Consider the following 22,296-nt stretch of genomic DNA (forward strand, 5'->3'; position numbering starts at 1 on the left):
TGGTGTCGTCACTTCCTGCCGGTACCGGTGTGGACGGTGTGGGTTGTGGTCGCGGGTTTTGCGGTTCTCCCCCTCCCCTACTCTCCTCCCTCCCTCCCTTTCCCTCCCTCGACGGCGGTCGGTCGTCCGTCGCAGACTCCCTGACCCGTCCCTAACCCCTTTCTGACCTCGGGGCCACCGGATTGGCCTTTTCCCGTTTCCCGGCCCAACCCCAGAATCAGGGCTGGGGCCTTGAGGCGGAGGCGGTGCCACGGAGGAGAGAAAAGACCAGAAGACCTTCGGCTCCCCCGCCGGATCGCACGGCTCGCAGCCGCCATGGCAATGAGGCAGACGCCGCTCACCTGCTCGGGCCACACGCGGCCCGTGGTGGATCTGGCCTTCAGTGGCATCACGCCTTACGGCTATTTCCTGATCAGCGCTTGCAAAGGTGAGCAGGGCCGCTGATCGGGCCCCTGACGGCTGGGACTGGGCGGAAAGGGAGTGGGGCCGGCACTCCCCTTTGCCGAGCGGACTGCGGCTGTCGCAGCCTTTGAGGTTAGGGTCCACGCTGGGCTGTTGGGGAGAGGAGTAGTGTTAGGGTTTCCTCAGCTGACGCCGAGGGGCTTTGCTAAGTAATGTCCCTAACCAAGGTCTCTCATTTTGGCTTTATTGCTATTTCTGGAGAAGCTGAACTGTGCACTTGCTTAGACGCCCCGGCCAGCAGATACCGTAAATAATCTTTCAAGGATTCGGGGAATGCAGAAACTAGGCCAGGCCTTGTGTTACACCTTAGTTTACAAAGACTTGCTACTCCTATTATCTCATAGGATATTGTTTTGTTGTATGGAATTTTTCATTTCCATTTTTCACTTTTAAAATGGAAGCTGAGACTTACTGTTAAGAAGTTTGTCCAAAATAAGACGCAAATCTAGATTGTTTTGACGCAGATCAGTTGTCTTCTCACCGAATTACAAATGCTTCCCAAAGAGAATGTCCAGCTCGGTTCTTCAGTTAATTTATTTCTGGACGTTCCTTAGTGATCCCTGTGAGTGAGAATAGTTAGACAACAAAAGCAGTTTTCCACTTTGTTTTTCAATATGATCATTTTATGTTTGAATCTTAGATTTTAAGTAATCTAAACTTGTAAATCACATGTCTTCTTAAATATCTTTTAGATGGTAAACCTATGCTACGCCAGGGAGATACAGGAGACTGGATTGGAACATTCTTGGGTCATAAGGGTGCTGTTTGGGGTGCAACATTAAATAACGACGCGACCAAAGCAGCTACAGCAGCTGCAGATTTCACAGCGTAAGTGCCGCCAAAAATGGCCACCTTTGGAGTTGTCTGTGGACTGTGTTCTGAAATGATCAAAACTTCAATACAAGTTATTCATGGAATTCTCACTGCCTGCCATATAGAACACATGGTGTTTGATCTCACCAAAATTCCACCCTGATCCTGCCTGCTTCTTTCTCTTAAATGGTTCTCAAAATGTTCAGAGACTTAAATGACTAAATTCTGCATGTCTGGATTGGGACCCAGGAATCTGCATTATTAACAGACACTTCAGATAATGAATGTTGGTGGTCATGCTTCCAAATACTGCCCCACATGTGCTGGCTGAGTGGTATCATTGACTCCTATGACTTCCTAGTGCTAATGACCCCACGTTTTTAGCCCAATTTCACTCTCATTTTTGTTAGACATATTTAAAACTCCCCAACTCAATTATTCTTCATATTTTAAGTTTTTTAAGGCTGAAATCTAAATCATTCTTGATTTTTCCCTTCCATCTAGATTATCATCTTTGTTGATTCTACCAGCAGAATGTTTCCTGACCACATTGTTTCTTATGCCTCGGCCACTGCCCTAGTAGTTTAGGTCCTACCACTTGTCCTTTCCCATCTGTTCATCCTCCCTGGTGCTGCCAGTTGTATTCGTGAACACAGATAAAGATGTCATCATGTCACTTCTCTATCTCATGATCTTCTTGTCTTCCCTGTGCTTTGTCAGTGGTCCATGATTTTGGGTGTACATTGGAAGCTTTTAAAATACTCAGATGCATGTGTCTAGAAATTTTGATTTAATTTGTCTGGGCGTGCAGTCCCGAACATCAGTTCTTTTCCTTCCTTGAAGTTGTAGGTGATTCTGATGTGCAGCCTTTAACCACTGGCCTAAAGGTTAAATTTCACTTGTTGGCTCTTGAAAATTTGGTCTCATCCTAGTTCATCATTATCATCATCTGGCACTGCACGCCGTATGCCCCACAGTCTAGTTATACTAATATTGTGGCCAGAATACACCTTACCTATTCTGATTTTTGGCGTTTGCGTATGTTATTAAAGTGATTTGCAGTGACCCACTTTCCCCATCTGAGCATGTGTCGTATATAACCTTGGTACCTCTAGTTCCTAATTGTGTTTGTGATTTAGCAGGCACTTGAATGCTTAAACTAAGGAAGGCAGTGTCAAGGGCTATTGCACATGTAATACTCTATTAAAAGATTTGAGGCTCTGGAGAGTAAGAGTGGTCATGTTGATTTTTTTTTTTTTTAACAGAATTTCACACTAGGGAGCAATTGTAAATGTGTTTGTTGCTCCTTTGTATTAAGCAAATTAAGCATACTAAGTTTATTATGAAAAATGAAGGCAGCTTGATTGAGTGGTGGATACATGACTATATATTTGTTGAAACTCATAGGCCTCTATATCATGGAGTTAGTTTTACTATATGTAAGTTTTTAAAAATAAAATTTTTTTAAATGAGAGGGAGATATAATCCCATGCATATGTGGGATTAAATTTGAGATGATGAGAGAGCAGTAAGAAAAGTTATAAATGTCAGTATGAACTTTTTTTCTGTGCCTTCAATGAATAGATGTTATTATGTTCATGAATAACCATTGTAAGGCTTTGCACGCTGCCCTATTGTGATTGTATGAAATTCTGATAAAATAAGGAACTGCTTGGTTTTATGTCAGTCCTTTAATGTCAACAGCTTCAGGTCAAATGTTGCTGTAGATGTCAGCATGTGTGCTTATAATGTGACAGAGACTCCTTTGATTGTTAATTATGGGAGGTGAAAAATAGGAAGTAAAAGTGATTCTCAGACAAGGAAGACTTGTGGAGTGTTGGAAGGTGAAGGTGCCCATTCCTTCTTTTTGCTCATACTGTTCCCTGTGTTAAACTTCTGGCTCTTACAGTACTTATTGACTTCAGTGTCATTGCTTTTTGAGGCCAGGGGCCATGTTTTATATTTTTTTGTATCCCTGGTTTGTTCAGTACTTTATGTTTGTCAAATAAATAACTTAAGGAATTTTTCTAAAGTAGAAGGATAAAGAATGGATGAATTATAGATCTTGGTTTTGCTTCTAAGACATTTCTGTCTGCCATGAGTTCAGCTTTTTTTTTTTTTCCCTTTATCTCCTCCAAAGTTTGTTTTTTGCTCAGTTCAGTAGGAACATTGTCATTGGGAATGAATGTCATTGATTTTATAACAGAGATAGAAAATTGGAATTAAAAGCTCTAGATTTCAGATATTTGGTAAGTGGATTTTAAAAATGTCATTATTGAAACTAGGTCCCAGTTTGGTGGTAAGTTAATAGTTAATAAAGTAGTATTTTAAGTTAAATATAATTAGGTAATAAATGTAACAAGATCTTAGACACTATAGACATTAGCATTAAAAGAGACAAGCTTCTGAATTGCAGTTCTGGACAAATATATTTCTGTTAGTCTCAGTTCTGTGTTATCTGGCCCTAACAATGTTAATTACATGAGCAAAACGCTTTCTCTCCTCCTGCTTGACGGACGGTCTTGTTCTGATCTTTAAGAGACCTGTGCAAAAGCTTGTTAGGAAGGATGCCCATCTCTGTAAAATCCGTGAAGACTCCTGGCTTGTACATTTAGCCAAATTGTAATGCCAATCCTCTGGAAAAGAATAAAGCACATTAGATAGAAATTACTGTTCATGTGATAATTACTCTGAAATAGAGAGAGAAAAGTGTGTGAAAAATATGGCAGTTTAACTACTTAAGAGAGTTCTGAAAAGAGTATTCAGGATTTTATCTTGCTGCCAGAGGCACAGCTATCTTTGTTTAGGTCACTAACAGCATTAATGGCCCAAACCATTCATTTGAGGACTTGTCTGTGCGTGGGTATTCAGTGTTGCTTTTGTGCTTTCTTAACGTTTCAGGTCTCAGGGTCTATGTTCACAAGTGGTTATTAAAAGCATTAATTTTAATGGGGCCATATTGTTTGTGTTTGAACCCAGGCACCATCCTTTAATAGCTCTGTGACCTTGTGAACTTTATTGAATCTCTTTTTTTTCAGTTTCATTATCTATAAAAATGAGAATAGTAATAGTGCCTACCTCTGGTTGTGAATATTAAATAAGTTGATATGTTTCTAACATTTAGAATATTGCCTAAAATCTAATAACTGTGTAAGTGTTACATGTGTAAGGTAACACTGGTAGCTACCAGCCCTACTAGACCAAAATCGTGTTATTTTGGAACTTCCGTGCTAAAGCCATGAAACCTTTTGGTTTCATGCAAGGAAGTTTGAGTAGATTTAAATGACAAGAGGGAATAGTTTTGGGTGTTTTCCCCCTCAGTTAAGGCTCTCAGGTGCCATCATATAGTGAGAAAGATGTAAGCATTTACATTAGCCAGGCCTGAGTTTATGTGCTAGCCATGCTGTGTATTTTCAGTTTGATCATGGGATGCTTCTTAAACTTCGGTTTTCACATCTGTAAAATGAGTGTAACTCTGATTTTTGTGCAAATCAGAGAGATATTTCTCCAGTTACATACCTGGAGTCTAGCATAGTGTCTGTTACATAGTAGGTACTCGGTTAATGGATGCTGAGTCTTACCCTTCAATTGCTCTGTGTCTGTCTGTGAGGTGTGGGAGTGTGTGCATTCTTTGTTTATATTCTTCTCTTTTAATGACTTGTATGGGGTCTGCTGTTATGGAACTTGACCCAACTAAAGAGCTCTCCAGCTTACCTGATTAATCATAGTTGGTATAAATTATTTTTAGGTGATTGTTTTTGTACCCTCATTCTTAGGTTTCTCAGAAAATTCATTAATTTCATGTTTATCTAAAGGATAATTTTGTTCCTATTTCTTGTGGAGAAAATATATTCAGCAGAGCCAGTCCGTGGGTCAGTTTAGAATGTTAACGAGGTAATTCGGGCAGTCGAGTCAGCTGATGTGTACACTGTCCCAGAAACACCATCCTCTTTATATCTTTTAATTCATAGAGCTAATGTTAGCACTACATCTCCTGATCCTCTTCTCAGTCCCTCTACGGTCTTCATCTGGAGAGTGCCAAAAGTAAAGAAGATGCCTGTGCTCTGTCCAGAGAGGGCTTAAGTAGATCTAGTACAAGTGACTAGAACATGCTCTGTCGAGAGTGCGGAGCTCAGTTTTACTAGTGTTTCTAAATAGGAGGAAAACAACTAGATACATGGGCCTTCTGGGTGATGCGATTAGAGTCACTCCAGTGCCTTCCTCCTCACCAGTGAATGGACATGGTCTAAGCAGCGTATTAAGATTTTAAGGAGTTTGGGGAAGATGATTGAATATACTTGAAAGTAGTATTTCTAAGGACATTGCCCAGAGTTCCTTTGAGACATGGCATCATATGAACAGGATAGAGATTTCAGGTATATTTGATGTTTTCTTCACTTTTGACACCTTCTGTTATTGCAGCAGTCTAATCTTTGTGAACTCTTATCGCTGATTTCCCTGTGATTAAGAGTAAGCATATGTAAACAAAAGTAAAAGCAAAGCAAAATTAAACACAGTAATCAGTATAAGCTGAGCCCTGTGAAAAAAACAGAAAGGAATGGTTAATGGAGGCGAGATAAATAGAAGGTTTAGTGAAAAGATACCATTTGCGATGAACCCTGAGGATGAGTAGAACTGTGATAGCTGAGAATATAAAATACATGCTTACTAGAACAATATGAGCAAAGACAGAGGAGCCTGGAAGAAAATACATTGCTTGTTTGAGGAATGGTCTATAACCTGGTGTGACTAGATTAAGAGAAATAATACAAAATGAAGTTGGGGAAGTAGGGTTGGACCAAGAGAGTTGAATTGGAAACGGGAGAGATTAGAACAGGTTTCCTGTGCAAAGAGAAATTAATATTTGAGAGTTTAGTAGCAGTACCACTCATAGTTGACATTGTTTCTCTCAGAACATATTTACTCAGCCAGTCATGACTCAAGTATATAATTTGAAAGGTTTCTGTTGTATCATCAGCATTTATTCCTGTTAGATGGTTCATGTTTCTTTACCGTTGCACATGCTATTAATGCTTATCTACAATGGCCTTTCCCATTTTTTTCCCCTGGCATATTTCTACGTGCTCTTTAAGGCTACAGGTTTTGATGCTTAGATTTTCTGGACTTTCTGGCATAATTAGTGGTGTGTTTTTTGTTTGTGTTTCTATAGTCATGTGTGTTTGTCATTTAATTATATTTCTTAAATGTATTATTTAATGGATATTTTTTTTCATCTCAGCTAAAGCTAATGCTCTACTAAGGCAGGAACTTTCTTTGGGATCATTTTTTTTCTCCCTTTTGTGCCCTAGTATTGAGTCTAGAGTGACATACTTGATATATGTATTGTGTGTTTAATGAGTAAATGAAGAAAAGATACTCCTTGCTTTTCTCTGTTTTTCTTTCTCCACTATTTCATTGTTCACTTTTTTCCTAAAAATAAATGTCAATTACATTAAAATGGAAATCTTTAGGGAGCATAGCTTGTTCCTCATAAGTTTCTTTTCCTGCGTGGAAAGTTTTCTTGTTTATTTTTCAATGACCTCTTCTGACCTAAAATGAATTGTTTTTTTTCCTTCTTCTTTACTGTTTAAGCTTTTTTATTTGGGGAACCCCTTGCAGTATTTTTGTGAACTATTATTTCATCATTATCCCCCAACATATACACACACATATGTGTGTGTGTGTGTAATCACATATATATTTTGGGTTGGGTTAGGGAAAATAACAGATGAGAGATTTAAAATCATCTCAACATTAGCATTATATAATCAAAGGCTGTTACTTTGTGTAGAAGTTAATTGGACTAGGATTTGAGAATTTAAGAGTCAACTTTGAGGAAGAGATGGGGAGAATATTTTCTTCTCTTCTGTCCTGTTTTAGAATTTCATGTAACCTCTGTCAAGGCTTTTCATTCTCCTGTAAAATTCTTTTAAAGGACTTCTTGTTTTTCATTTCTTGTTTCTCGTGTACACGAGAGTAAAGAATAGAGGAAAAAAATTGGAAAGGTGAAACTGAACTGGTTAAAGTGTTTACAGTCTTGCTAAAAGGATATTATGGCTACAGGCTAAAATGAAAGTAAGGATGGATTGGTTCATGAAACTTGTTTATTTAAAATTTGGTATTTTCCATTGTCAAAATTAGATTGTTATATTGTTTTTACCTTATCATGTAGTTATATAACATTTTAAATATCTTACTTATTTGGTAATTAATTGTCAAAATTACCACATGTTTATCTTTTAATTTTACTTTTTATTTTTAGCAAAGTGTGGGATGCTGTGTCAGGAGATGAATTGATGACCCTGGCTCATAAACACATTGTCAAGAGTGTGGATTTTACGCAGGTATCAGAAAATGGAATTTGTTTTAAGAAGTTAAATTGCTGTTATTATAGGATATGACAGTGGTTTTATATTTGATTGGTTTGTATATTTGGTTTTCTGGGGGAATATGTGGTGTATATCGGCTTATATTTGATTTGACTGTAGATTAAACTGTACACCTTTACAGTTGACTCTTGAATAACACAGGTTTAAACTCTCTAGGTCCACTTAACATGGATTTTTTCGCTGATAAATACTGCATACTGCAGTATCACATGGTCCACAGTTGTGCAATCTGCACATGTGGAGGAACCACATGTGGGAGGAACCACATGTACAGAGGGCTGACTATAACTTATACGTGGACTTTGACTCTGGGGAGGGTGGGTCCCCTGATCCCTTCGTTGTTCAACTCAACTGTATTTCTTCTTAGTTGATCCTATGAGGCTTTTAAGAACCCTGGAACTCTTGTATCAATACTTCAACAATAGCAACAAACATCTGAAAAGCCCAAATAATGTTTCCCAGCCACTTTCAGAAGGGAGAGGATAAATTTGAGATGATCACAGATGTACTCCTCCGTAGGCAGCCAGATCAGGGCCGACTAAGAGAAGCCATGTGGAGGTGGTATGACATTTGAACTGGGAAGCTTACAGGGCTTTGGCTATTAAAAATGCTCTACAGTATTTTCTCAGGAGTAATTGGTCTGTATCATCTCCTTGTGACATCTGTGAGCCTTATTTGGATTCTGTTTCGTGTTGAAGTTTCAAAGAGATGTAGCTTTTAAAATGGTTAATCTAGTAAGATCTTACTTATGTGTGTTTTCAGGATAGTAATTACTTGTTAACCGGGGGACAGGATAAACTGTTACGCATATATGACATGAACAAACCTGAAGCAGGTAAGTGTAATTTATACATACTTGTGGTTTTGTTTTCTTTTAATTTAAGTAACTTTTCCTGATTAAAGGAATTCATATTTAGTACTCAAATTAGGAAAATAAAGATAGTCACAAAGAAAAAAATTAAAGTATAGTCCATCATCCAGTATTATTAATTCCTGATAACGTCTTTAGCTTTCGGTTCATGTTTTTCCAGTTCTTTCTTTAATGCAGATATCTTTTGTAATACTGATTTATTTACTACATTGTGCTTGTATAGCCTTCGTACGATTTAAAAAATTATCATGGTAAATTTTTATTATGATACTGAGTCTAAAAAGGTGTATAACAGTGTTAACTACCTTTTGGTTAGAAGGAGTGGTTATTATCTGTAGAAGGTGAGAAGGGTAAGAATTCTCAGTGTGTATACATACTTAGACTTTTGAACCACATGGGTATATTAGCTATTCAGAAGAATTTTAAAAATCTGTAATAATAGTTTTTTCATGTCTTTAAATATTCTACTCATTCTTTCTAATGACTGTGTGGCTCTCTATTCTGTGGGTAAGTGAACTAGCCAATCTCCTATTATGGCTTATTTGGTTATTTACAAATTTTAAAGATTATAAGCAGTGTTGTGCTCAGCATCCTTATAATTGCATATACTTCCACAATTGTTTCTGTAGGATACCTACATAGAAATAGAATTGTTGGGACAAAAAGGAGGTACGCTTGGAAGCCATTGATAGATACTACCAAAGGGCCCTCCAGTGAAGTATAAAAATGTATCTATAGCTAACGTGTTCTAGCAAACACTGATAACTAGCTTTATCTTTGCCAATTTAATAGAAGAAAAATAATTCTGTCTTATTAATGTGCACTTGAAAAATTATTCATGAGATTAAAAACTGTTGAATACCATTTTAATGTACTTCTTTTGTGAACTAAGCACCTGTACATCTTTTTATTGCTCATTTTAAAGTTTCTTTATTGTATTCTCATTAGTTATTTGCTTTTAAATTTTGTCAGTAAGGTTTATGGTATGCACATTTAAAAAAATTGGGTGGTAAAACCTATCATTTCCTTTATGAATTCTCTCATTGCACAGAAGTTGTAAGTTATACCTTTTCTTCCCTAGTCAGATATTCACCTCTATTTTGTAGTATTTCAGTGCTTTTCTAGTCACATACTATGTATTTTAAAAGCTACCAAAATATGACAAAAAGAATTTTGTTTTATTTATTATATATTAGTTAGGGTCTTAAATTTTGTATCTTGGGTACTACTGTTTATTCATAAGTCAATAAACTTTAGAAGTTTGTAAGAAAGTCAAAGCTACATTGGAAATTAAACAGTTGTTCTTGAAATAGCTTTTCTAAAAGTACTTCTAAGGTGAGGAAACAAACTACCTTTGTGGATTATTTTCCTTTGGCACCTGGTAATTTTTCTTTTCATTCTCTCTAATAACTTTATGCCAAAACATAGCAAACTACTATGACCTCACTGAATCAGTGTATCTGTCTGACTCAGCAAGATAGTTCAGGGCTCAGGTAGACAACTTTCGTCGTCTTTTACGTTTCTCAAAGCTGCCTTTTGAAAGTGGCTCTTCCACTGTCTTGCATTGGAAAGAAGAGCAATTAACTGAGCTTTTACTGTCTGTCAGAAACCCGGTTAGAAACTTTAGATGATGGCTGCTGTAACGTGTGCGTGATTTTCATCTGTGTCTTGGTAGCAGTGTCTGTCTGTGTTTTGCATTCAGCTCTTGCTATCCACTCAAACATCATGCAGCCAAAGAGTAAGTTGGGATCATAGTACTGGTGTAGTGTTGTCTCTTTGGACATATCCACCACTGGCCAGCCTCCAAATTCCCACACACAGAACTTTGGGAATAGAAATATTGTCGCTTGGGGGAACTTAATGTGAAATACCTCTAGTAACTGTATTTTTTTTAAAGGAAAAGGCAAAAAAAAAAAAAGAAACCATGAATGTATATTCTCATTTGATTCTTACACTCAAATTCAGGGTATAGTGACTATTGTTAATCCAATTTCCAAGTGAAGAAATGTAGTCTTCAAAAGGTTGTGACTTGCCCAAAGTCAAAGTTGTGTTGAATGGTATTGCCTCCAACTTCTGCTTTTTCCCAGAGATAATAAGTGGTTTTGTTTTGTTTTTTAAGTCTTTGGAAAGTCTCGAACAGAGACAGGTTCCCACCTTTTTGATGCTTTTCTCTGCCAACAGTGGCTTGGAAGAGGGTCCTAGCATTAGTGATAGCACTAGAATTAGCTCAGGCTGTCTTGTTCCTGGGTCCATATTCTAATTAAATTATGTCACCTTAGTTATTCTTTTATTTCACTGAAGTACAACAGTTCTTTCAAAAGCAGAAAAGTAGGCTGGAGGGAGTGGTGTATTCAGTCCCATCTACATGTATAGTTCTTGGGTTCCTTGTCACACAGGTAAATTTTTGTTTCAGTATGGAAAAACTAAATGTATCCTAGGTAAACATCAAGTTTAAAATGTGGTGGGCTTTGAAAAGTTGCAGTCTAATTTAAAACATAGTTTTTCTTTTCTTTTTACATAGTTGTTCAAACATTGCTTAGTTTTAAAAATCAAATATTAACAAATGTATTTTAAATTGTTTTATCTTAAGAACCTAAGGAAATCAGTGGTCATACCTCTGGTATTAAAAAGGCTCTATGGTGCAGTGAGGATAAACAGATCCTTTCAGCTGATGATAAAACTGTTCGGTAAGTAATTCTTCTTTAATAATTTAAAGTTTGAAAGATATTTGACCTTAGAGCTTATATTTGAAAGTTTTTTATAACTACTATATAGGAAGAATTGTGTCTGAACATTACAACTTTGGCTGGGCAGGGGTCAGATTTTTCTGAAGCTATCCATTTACTGTTATAGAGCAGAATTCAGAAGACAATTAAGACTACTGACACCTTTATAAGCAGATGCTCTTAACCCGGGTCAGTGGGCAGGCTGGCCATAGGGTGTCCAGTAAACCCCTGAAATTCTATACATAGTTTTGTGAGCTGACACCTAATGTATTTTTCTGTGGAAAGATAACTATCAGACTCACAAAAATCAAGTGTAAGAACCATTATTTAGAGCAACGCTGAAATTGATTAGATTAGGAGTGTCTTAATAGCACAGTTTCGCTGAATCATTTGGGAAGTATATTTAAAGTATTAGTTTTGATTTCACCAACAAGCTACCAAATAATTTGATGTTTTATAGGATCTCCAAATTTCTCAGTATCATCTGTAATTTATGAGTTGGAGGTTGTTTTACAATTGTGGTTATTTCATTGGTTAATCTGCAGATGTAATTTAAGCTGTAAGCGTTTTTCTTAAATGAGTAAATACCTCCTTATTGTCCTCTTTTTCTTGTTTTTCTTCAGCCTTTGGGATCATGCTACTATGACAGAAGTGAAATCTCTAAATTTTAGTATGTCTGTTAGCAGTATGGAATATATTCCTGAGGGAGAGATATTGGTAATAACTTATGGACGATCTATTGCTTTTCACAGTGCAGTAAGGTATGTCTAAGAAATACCTTCATTTTCTTTTCTGGTAATACAGGGGCAGTTTAAGGTACTTAAAAATTGGAAGGCATATGCTAAGGTATTTAACTCTTTTAAAGGCAAATTTTGGCCTATATTATGTAATATGGAGGGAAGTGTTTCCATACCCGATAATAATGAGTTTTTTAAGAATTTGGTATACTTTAATCAGAGGAATTAATCAAATTAATTTCCAGATATTTAGGACATTTATTGGTAAAATTCACCAATTTTTAATCAGTATTTTTCTTAAAAGGATCACTAGACTGGTGCTGTAGTTTATATTGTTCATTACTCTATAAAACCTCTGTGATCTTGATTCTGCTATTTATTTCACTTTAAAATTTCAGAGAAATTAGTGATTTTTTTTTCTGCTTCCAAGTATGGTATAGACCTAATGATTTTTTTAAAAAGAGACTTAATTTTTGTGACTGTAAATATATTAAATGCTGATGTTGAAAATTTGGAAAATATAATTTTTAAAAACCTACAGTCTTACAGCCAGAAGGTTCGTGATAGCTATATTATTTGCTAGTCTTTTTTCTTCGTGTGTGTGTGTGTGTGTATTAGTGTGGGTTTTTTTCTTTAGTTACTAGTACCCTAATGAGTATAATTTTTATTTTTTTATTCTAAAATACTCTTAGCCATTAAAATTCTTTGCAAACAGTTTTACTAGGTGTTTTGCATCATAGGTTATACTAAATCATGTATCAGTTCCCCTGTTTTAACACTGCAGTGAGATTTGTGGTACATCTCTTGAATGTTTCTTTACAAGAGAATCCTGTAAGTAGAATTATCAGTTCAAAGGTTAGGAATGTCATGGCTGGAGCAGTCTGCAGCCTGTGTGCTGCTTTGTCACCCTGCCTGCCACAGCCCTGGGTGGGTGCCTTCCACACGCTGTGCACTCTGCTCTCCAGTGGGTAGATTCACAGAGAAACGTGACAACAGAAAATGGTGTTGGAACAGTGGAGATCAGCAGTTTTTCACAGGAAGCTTTGAGAGATGTTGTTTACTGTAGTCTGCCTGAAGTTGGAACACAGTTGAACAAACAAGATGAGTTTGGTGCTTTGGAAAGTGTGAAAACTGCTAGTGAACTCTCTTCTCCTCTATCAAGAGAAGTAAGTGAAATTAATGAAGCCCTTGCAGAAAAACCAGGACTTGTCAATAAATCTTGTTGTGAAGATCAAGAGGACACTGAGTAAACCCTTCAGAATTAGATGAACTAATGGGTGAAGAAGCATGTGAGAAATACAGAAAATCTATTGAGGAGTGAAAATGGAACCCCTAAATAAACTAGTTTGAAACAAACAAAACAAAGGGTGGCAATGTGTTTAAAGTTCTTAGTAAACATGCCACTTACTTGATTTCCATAAGGAATATACCACATTATACTCTGACCAGCAGTCCTAACCTTTCCTCTAAAGGGCCATCTGCAGAGCTAAGCTTCACTGAATGGCAGAAGGAAAGAGAAGGCAGTCGTAATGGAGATAAGCAATTAAGAATGTAAAAGAGTTCATACACACACAGTGAATTGATGATAATAGTAATGTTATTGATAATAATGTTATTGCTCGGAACCATTAAATTGTACAACTGTGTTCATTGCTTCTGGATTTGGGCAGCGTGCAGCCGTGCTATAGAACGTTGCCTGAAATGGTGGTGGTGGAGGTTTGCTGGCCTGTTAAAATATTCTAACATTTAAGTCAGAAGTTGCTATTCAGTGATCCTGCGTAAGTCAGCCTTAATTTTCATGCTTTGTAGTGTGTGATGATGGGAATAGGATGGCAACATTTTGGAGCTGAAATACTCTAATGTTGTGTGTTGGAAGCCTTTCAGGATTTTTAGGGTTAGACTGGAAAAGAGCTGGTGTCCAAACTCATTGATATTCAGGTGATGCTACTGTTAATGCATTGATTTTTGTTATGTAGCTGTAGTCTCAGATTTAGTTATTGTTTTATAGCCTGATAGTTAAAAACTGATCCATTTTTAGCAGTTCCATATTTCACAGTATTAAAGGTTTTTCCTGTTGCAGAAACTTATAAATTCTCAGCGGTTGAAAATAATACACAAGTAATCCTTTATATTAATTACTTACTGTAAAAACTTTTCTGTTTACAAAGATAATGCACGCTTGTCCTAGAAAAATTAGACAATGCAGAATTAAATTTTTTTCAAAGCAAAAATCCCAGTATATTAGCCCTACTGTTTTAATTAGCCAGCCCAGTCATTTTCAGGAAGGCATTCACTGCACAAAATGTGGATATCCCTCTATGGAAGTATCTTTGTATTTTGCGGATGAACTTCACTTGGGCATAGTATCCTTCTGAATTTTTTAATTTTTTTGCTAATATTATTTAGAGGGGTTTTTTTAGGTGTTTTTACTCTTTTTTTTAAAATTGAAGTGTAGTTGATTTACAAGGTTGCGTTAATTTCTGCTGTACAGCAAAGTGATTCAGTTATACATGTACATACATTCTTTCTTTATATTCTTTTCCATGATGGTTTGTCACAGAATATTGAATATAGTCCCCTGTGCTCTACAGTAGGACCTTGTTGCTATCCATTCTCTGTATAATAATTTGCATCTGCTAATCCCAGACTCCCACTCCATCCCTTCCTCCCCGCCCTGCAACCACCAGTCTGTGTTGTGTCTGTGAGTCTGTTTCTGTTTTGTAATTTCATTTGTGTCATATTTTAGATTCCATATGTAAGTGATATCATATGGTATTTGTCTTTCTCTTTCTGACTTGCTTAGTATGATAATCTCTAGGTCCATCCATGTAGCTACAAATAGCATCATTTCATTCTTTTGTATGGCTGAGTAGTATTCCACTGTATGTATGTACCACATCTTCTTTATCCATTCATCTGTCGGTGGGCATTTAGGTTGTTTCCATGTCTTGGCTATTGTGAATAGTGCTGCTGTGAACATAGGGGTGCATGTAGCTTTTTGAATTATAGTTTTGTCTGGATATATGCCCAGGAGTGAGATTGCTGGATCATATGGCAACTGTATTTTTAGTTTTTTAAGTAATCTCCACACTGTTTTCCATAGTGACTGCACCAAGTTACATTCCCACCAACAGTGCAAGAGGGTTCCCTTTTTTGCACACCTAGAGGGTTTTTTTTTTTTTTTTAACATCACTGTGTTTGACCAAATGAATATTGGATTATTCCTTGAGTTTCGGAGTTTAGGAACAGTTTAAATGTATAATTGTTTCCTTATATTATTTATTAAATATTAAAAATTTATAAATATTGTCTAAATTTTTTTCTAGTTTGGACCCAATTAAGTCTTTTGAAGCTCCTGCAACCATCAATTCTGCATCTCTTCATCCTGAGAAAGAATTTCTTGTTGCAGGGGGTGAAGATTTTAAACTTTATAAGTATGATTATAATAGTGGAGAAGAATTAGGTGAGTTGTCCTCTTTTTCTTAAAATGATGTAGGTACCTTGATCAAATGTTAGGTTTCAGTGATTAACACCTCAGCCAGTTTTTTAGCTGCTGCTTTGCTTTTAGCTGTCTTGCTTTACCGTCCAATGAACTTAAACTTGTTAGAATTATACACAAAGAATAAAAGACAATTTTATGTTTTGTTTCTTTGGGAAAACTGATGGATTTGGGTTGGGTAAATCAAACCTTGGTGAATAGACTAAATAGAATCTATTTTAATTGTTTATGGTTCATCCTTTATTGCTTGAATGTAAGTGACTTAAAAAAATTTTATTTATTTTTGGCTGCATTGGGTCTTCGTTGCTGTGCGTGGGCTTTCTCTAGTTGCGGTGAGCAGGGGCTACTCTTCGTTGTGCGTGGGCTTCTCATTGTGGTGGCTTTTCTTGTTGCAGAGCACGGGCTCAGTAGTTGCAGCGTGTAGGCTCTAGGGCATGCAGGCTTCAGTAGTTGTGGCACTTGAACTCAGTAGTTGTGGCTCATGGCTCTAGAGCGCAGGCTCAGTAGTTTTGGTGCACAGGCTTAGTTGCTCCACAGCATGTGGGATCTTCCCGGACCAGGGATTGAACCTGTGTGCCCTGCATTGCTAGGCGGATTCTTAACCACTGTGCCACCAGGGAAGTCCCTATAAGTGACTTTGAAATAAGAGATTCTTTTCCATTGTTTTTATTTAATGTCACTTTTCAAAGTTTTAGAATGTTTTGGCCACATGTTTTATGCTCTGAAAAAGAGAAGTAAATTATTTGCCTGGTATCTGAGGTCACAATTAGTGAATACTGAACCTTAGACCCAGACATTCTTACTCCAAAATCTCATATTCTTTCTATTCTCATGATAATTTTTTACACTCATGGTAACATGATCATGATGTTCTCTGGGGGAAGCTAGTGCGTGAGTGTCCTTGAGTTGAATAGACATGGAGACAGAACAGGATCACTGGTCTAGTAAACAGCTTTGAAAACTGATAAGGTGATAAGGCATTAGAAAGTAAATGAGAAAAGTTCATAACTAAGGATGTGCCTTAAACAGAACAACACCACTACTAATCTGAACATTTTCTCTTTAAACTCCATATAGGATCAGCACTGATCCTGTATCTTCATGTTCTGTGTGACAGAACGGCTAGTGGACTCTAGGTAGACGGCTGGGAAATGAAGAGGCAGTGTGTAAAAGAGCTCCATCTGGTGGCTCTCTATAGTCATAATAACAATTGGTTCCCTAGTAAACAGACAGTGAGTTTGGGGTTTGGAAATGGGGATTGAATTCACAGACTTTAGATCTGCTTTCTGTAGATTTTAGAGGGGTTTTCATTTACTCCCTTTCTTTATTTTTATTGGGACACGACGCCTCAGTTTTTTGTATATATATATTTTTTTAGAGACAGTCTGAAACCATAGTGTGTGCTAGGATTGCAAAGGAGTAATCTTTCAGAGATAGGGTAGACATGATGAACCAGTTTGTGATGAGAATCACTTTATTTTTAATTAGGTATAGTTCTTTGACTTTGCCCTCATGAATTTCACATCTTCCCAATAATGTAGACAATATTTTCTCTAGTATATCAATACTTAAATGTCATGTTTAAGTATTAAACTATCTAAAAACCCTTCTCTTCTTTTTCAGAATCCTACAAAGGACACTTTGGTCCCATTCACTGTGTGAGGTTTAGTCCTGATGGAGAACTCTATGCTAGTGGTTCTGAAGATGGAACGTTGAGACTATGGCAGACTGTGGTAGGAAAAACGTATGGCCTTTGGAAATGTGTGCTTCCTGGTAAGAATTTTTATTCATGATTTTGTATCATTTTGCACTGTTAATTTTGTTTCAGTATTTCTTTTTTTCTTTTTGCTGGGAAGAAATGACATTTTATTGTCATCATAATTTGCAAATAAACTCATTTACACTTTTATAAAATTTAATAGTTTTTTTTTACATCTTTATTGGAGTATAATTGCTTTACAATGGTGTGTTAGTTTCTGCTTTATAACAAAGTGAATCAGTCATACATATACATATGTTCCCATATCTCTTCCCTCTTGCATCTCCCTCCCTCCCACCCTCCCTATCCCACCCCTCTAGGTGGTCACAAAGCACCGAGCTGATCTCCCTGTGCTATGCGGCTGCTTCCCACTAGCTACCTATTTTACGTTTGGTAGTGTATATATGTCCATGCCACTCTCTCGCTTTGTCACAGCTTACCCTTCCCCCTCCCCCTATCCTCGAGTCCATTCTCTAGTAGGTCAGTGTCTTTATTCCTGTCTTACCCCTAGATTTTTCATGACATTTTTTTTCTTAAATTCCATATATATGTGTTAGCATACGGTATTTGTCTTTCTCTTTCTGACTTCACTCTGTATGACAGACTCTAGGTCCATCCACCTCATTACAAATAGCTCAATTGCGTTTCTTTTTATGGCTGAGTAATATTCCATTGTATATATGTGCCACATCTTCTTTATCCATTCATCCGATGATGGACACTTAGGTTGTTTCTGTTTCAGTATTTCTGTCTTTATAGATTTTAAAGTATATAATATGGTTACAGCAAAGAGAAGCCCGTGACTAATAAATCATCCACTGTGTCTTTGGTTTAAATTTTTTTGTTGTACAGTATATTCTGTTCCTAAATTTGTGTGTGTGTGTGTGTGTGTGTGTGTGTGTGTGTGGTTTTTTTTGTTGTTGTTCCTAAATTTTTACCCTAGATCATTTGGTGAATGGAATACTCCTAATGCAAAATGTGCTAGAGGACAGTATAAAGAACTTATAAGTAAATGTATTTAATCTCAGAATAATACTACTTAGTGATTCTTACTAGTAAAGTAGACATGTTTTTTAATAAAAATACTTAATGATCCCAGAGTAGTTGTAGTATGGATCTAAAAGTATGAATCTAAAAGACATACTTTTTTAGAATCACAATTATTAAGAAAGCTGTTCCTCTTATGTTTTGTAGCTCATCGCTTGGCATAGTCTCGGCGTACTCTTCTTGCTTGTTAAATGCTAGAAATTGCTAGTGATCTTATAATTCACATAATCATCATTGTTTTTATTTTTATAGAAGAAGATAGTGGTGAGCTGGCAAAGCCGAAGATCAGTTTTCCAGAGACAGGGGAAGAGGAGCTAGAAGAAATTGCTTCAGAGAATTCAGATTCCATCTATAGTTCAACTCCTGAAGTTAAGGCCTGAGCATCAGGCAGATGTACACAACTTATGGACTAAAACAAACAGAGAAAAGCATCAGCCTCCAGAGTTACTCTCTGCGTAAGGCAAACATGAGCAGTAAATAATGAGGAATATGAATTAGCTCCAGTGCTGGAACTAACCAACTTGGTGATACCTGTAAGTGAAAACGAAAGAGTATCAGCTGAAGGCAGATGGAGTTATGCTCTTGTAGTACGATAGTCTGTTGTCTTTTTAATGAATATGTGCAAACCAACATCCAGTTTCTCTTATTACAGGTAGATTTTTTGTAGCTGTTTATGTTATTATGAAGAGGGAAAATATATTGGCCTATTTTTCTGACTTTTCCCTTAAAGCAGAAAGCCATTTTTTTTGCTTTAGTTATAAAGAAGAGGGGGAATACATGATAAAGTAACTGGTTTGATTTCTCTCTCATTGTACACTGCTTCTGAACATCTAATTGTTTTTAGTTGTCTAAATAAAATGCCTCTAAAACAGAACTGTGTTTGTTTCTTGGGAAGCATTGATAGGTTTGAGTTTTATAAATGGAAATTGCCAGAAAGTTTTTCTACATCATAACTATATTGAAAGACAACCCGGTTAAAGATTCTGTAGTGAACATAAATTGTTTCCTGATTTTGAAATTCAGTTACTTGTACTGGATTTTTGAAATTTTTATGTGCTTTGGTAGGGTTGTATATACCTTTCTCCCTCCTAGATTGGATAGGGATACTTGACCTGCCTTTTAAAAAAAACTTTCAGAATAATAACTTATTTAAATGATACTTGCTGGTTAAAAGAAAAAAAAAAGTAATTCAGAAATAGCAGAAAGGTGTCAGAAAAATCACTCAAAATCCCACTACCCCAAAAAAATCTATTAAAATTGAGTGAACATTAACACACATGAGTGTACCTCTGAATGTGTATATGCAGATAGATAGGAAAGATTTTATAAAAATGGGGTAATTGTAGACCTGCAATGTTTGTTTTACTTTATCCTTTTAAGTTCAGGTGGTATTCAGAAAGCCTTTTTTTTTTTTTTTTTTTTAACCAACCTTTTAATAAAATGAATCAACTGAGTTTAGATTTGTGATACATTTATTTTTTAATATGGAAGGAATATTGAACTAGTAGTTTGGAAATACTTTAGAGAAATGAATAACATCTCTGCCAAATTGCTTTTTCTCTATCTTGTGAATGACCCTTGATAACTTTCCTTAAAAGGAATAACCAAGCAAAAAATAAGTTTTTGAGGATTTCTGGTAAAGTGGCAGAAAGCACAGTAGGCTGTGACTGCCTTAGAGGGCCAAGAGAGGTGTGTCATGGGGAGAGCCAACTGATAATTCACACAGGGTCTCAGCGTGAGGGTATTTTCTTGTCAACTTGCTACATGCCTGGTTCTCTGCTTTGCAGCAGCAGTATTGTCAGTGTACCACAGACTCTAATCCTAGTCTGATTTATCTTAAATACAGTTGAGATTTACATGCACCAGATTGGCATTATGAAATTGCTTGGTATTTATGAAGTTTATGACCAAAGGAAGTTTCTTCTATTCAGGTTTCATAAAAGTCAAAAGAAAATACAGATGCATACTTACACCATCACTGGGTGGCATATAGCTTGAAATCTGTAAAAGTTGTTTTAAGTTTATGAGTTGAAGAATTTCAGGCCATGGAGCTCTGTCATACCATAGCTTATACTTGTGTGATTAGCGAGTTCATGTTGGTCAGATCTCTGGTTGACCATATTGTATTAATTGTCAAGTTCTTAGGTTTTTAGATTCTGGTTACCCAGTCAAGTCATTTTAGGTTTTGGCTTTTGCCGGATTAATAAGAGTTGCTTATGATCATTAGCTAAAATCGAGGTGTTGGCAGAGCTGCATTCCTTCTGGAAACGGTAGGAGAGAATCTGTTTCCTTTTTCCAGCTTCCAGAGGCCACTGGCATTCCTTGGCTTGTGGTCCCTTTCTCCGTCTTCAAAGCTGGCAACATAGCATCTTCAAATCTCTGAGTCTCCTGCCACCCTCTTTAACTTATTAAAAGGACATTTGTGATTACATTGGACCCACCTGGATAAACTCCTCAATTCAAGATCCTTAACTTACTACCATCTGTAAAGTCCCTTTTGCCATGTAAGGCAACATTAGCAGGTTCCAGGGATTAGGATATGGACATCTTTGGGGGGCCATTAGTCTGTTTACCAGACCTTCTAATGGTAGAATCCTATAGTAGAAATTTAACAAAAAGTTCAAGTATATACTTACGAAAATTGCATTTGTCAAAGTCTCAAGTGTCCTGCGTGTTTCTAACCCAGTGGTCACTTTTCTCATCTTACCAAACCTTCAGCAGCATCCAATAGTTGTCTACTTCCTTGTTTTTGAAATACTTTATTTTTTTCACTTCTCTGCAACTTCTATCACACTCCTGGTTTTACTTAAATCTTTGTGACTGCTTCTGAATTTGCCAGTTCCTCCTTTTCAGCTTCAGGTCTGGTCTATACTTTCTAGCTCTGCTCTCCAAAGGGAAAACTCACTGTGGGATTCATTGTTTTCTGAAATCTTTCAAATTCATAGATCCAGCCTGCTGCCCTGAGCACCAGAGTTTAATGGCATAGTTGATGTTCTACCTTAACCTTTAGTAAGCGTCTCAGACTTAGCTGTGGAAAACAGATCTTAATTTCTCAACCAAACCTATTTCCCCCTCAACTTGTTACCCATTCTGATGACGGGCACTGCCTAAACTGAAAGACCTAAAGTCCTTGAGTCTGTTCTCTTATCCCTATTTTTAGTCTATATGTAAGTCCTGTGGGTTCTCCTGAGTCTGTACTTGCCTCATGTCCACTGTTACCACCCTAGGCCAGGCTCCCTCTATTTCTCACGTCACGTAGACGGCTGCAGTGCCTTCCTAACTGTTCCCTCTTGCCCCTACTCCCTCACCCTGCCCTCATACCATCCATTTTCTACACAGTAGGAAAGGTAATTGCTTTAGGACTTGAAGAGGCTGGGTGACTCTTGTTTAAATCCATAGTGTCTTCCTATTATACCATGTTTTTACTGTTTTCTGACTCTTGCTGCCTTTATGACTTTTTATTTTTCCCTTGCTTGTACTGCTCTAGCCTCAGTGGCTTCATTTCACAAGGCCTTTTCACTTGGCTTGCTATTTCTGCTACTTGAGCCACTCTTACTTAAATATATGCATGGCTGACCCTTTCTTGGGATTCAGGTCTCAAGTCCTGTGACCCTCTTGTCACTTGCTATTTTGCCCTGTTTTATTCAGAGTTCTTACCAGTCTGAAATTACCTCGTATATTTTTTGTCTCCACCAATAATGCTTTGCTTAGAAAGGTGGCTGGTACATCATAAGTGCTCAGTAGATGTTGCAACAAGTCCCTAAAGGAGCACCAGATCTTACCAGACCAGTAAGATTATTTTTCAGTTATGCAGCAGACCATCCTCTCCACTGAAGACTCAGAGATGTGGCCGGAACCTACTCAAAGCACTTGCCTCTCCAGTGAATTCATGTACAGCTTCATCGGACTTGAGATCCAGTAACCTAGGAGGACTTCAGCTTGTGTGATGCAGTCTCCCCATCTCCACCCTGCTTCCCATTCCATTCTTGCTCT

The 22,296-nt window shown here is 37.0% G+C and overlaps 1 protein-coding gene across 2 annotated transcripts; it reads left to right on the forward strand.

Annotated features, from left to right (window-relative positions):
* The first annotated feature begins 13 nt into the window (after positions 1–13).
* On the forward strand, positions 14–19,177 carry STRAP (serine/threonine kinase receptor associated protein). 2 transcript variants are annotated; one of them, XM_081248832.1, is made up of 9 exons: positions 14–427; positions 1,155–1,290; positions 7,538–7,619; positions 8,427–8,499; positions 11,126–11,222; positions 11,885–12,022; positions 15,325–15,461; positions 17,121–17,270; positions 18,559–19,177. In XM_081248832.1, the coding sequence occupies exons 1-9, from the start codon at positions 316–318 to the stop codon at positions 18,681–18,683; spliced, it is 1,050 nt and encodes a 349-aa protein (XP_081104958.1). In that variant the 5' UTR covers positions 14–315; the 3' UTR covers positions 18,684–19,177. The 2 variants fall into 2 exon arrangements, with proteins under 2 accessions (XP_081104958.1, XP_081104957.1); XM_081248831.1 differs by having other exon boundaries at positions 16–427; positions 18,556–19,177.
* The last annotated feature ends 3,119 nt before the right edge of the window (positions 19,178–22,296 follow it).

The sequence above is a fragment of the Mesoplodon bidens genome (assembly GCF_964165515.1).
Source record: "Mesoplodon bidens genome assembly, chromosome: 11".
NCBI classification, from domain to species: domain Eukaryota; kingdom Metazoa; phylum Chordata; class Mammalia; order Artiodactyla; family Ziphiidae; genus Mesoplodon; species Mesoplodon bidens.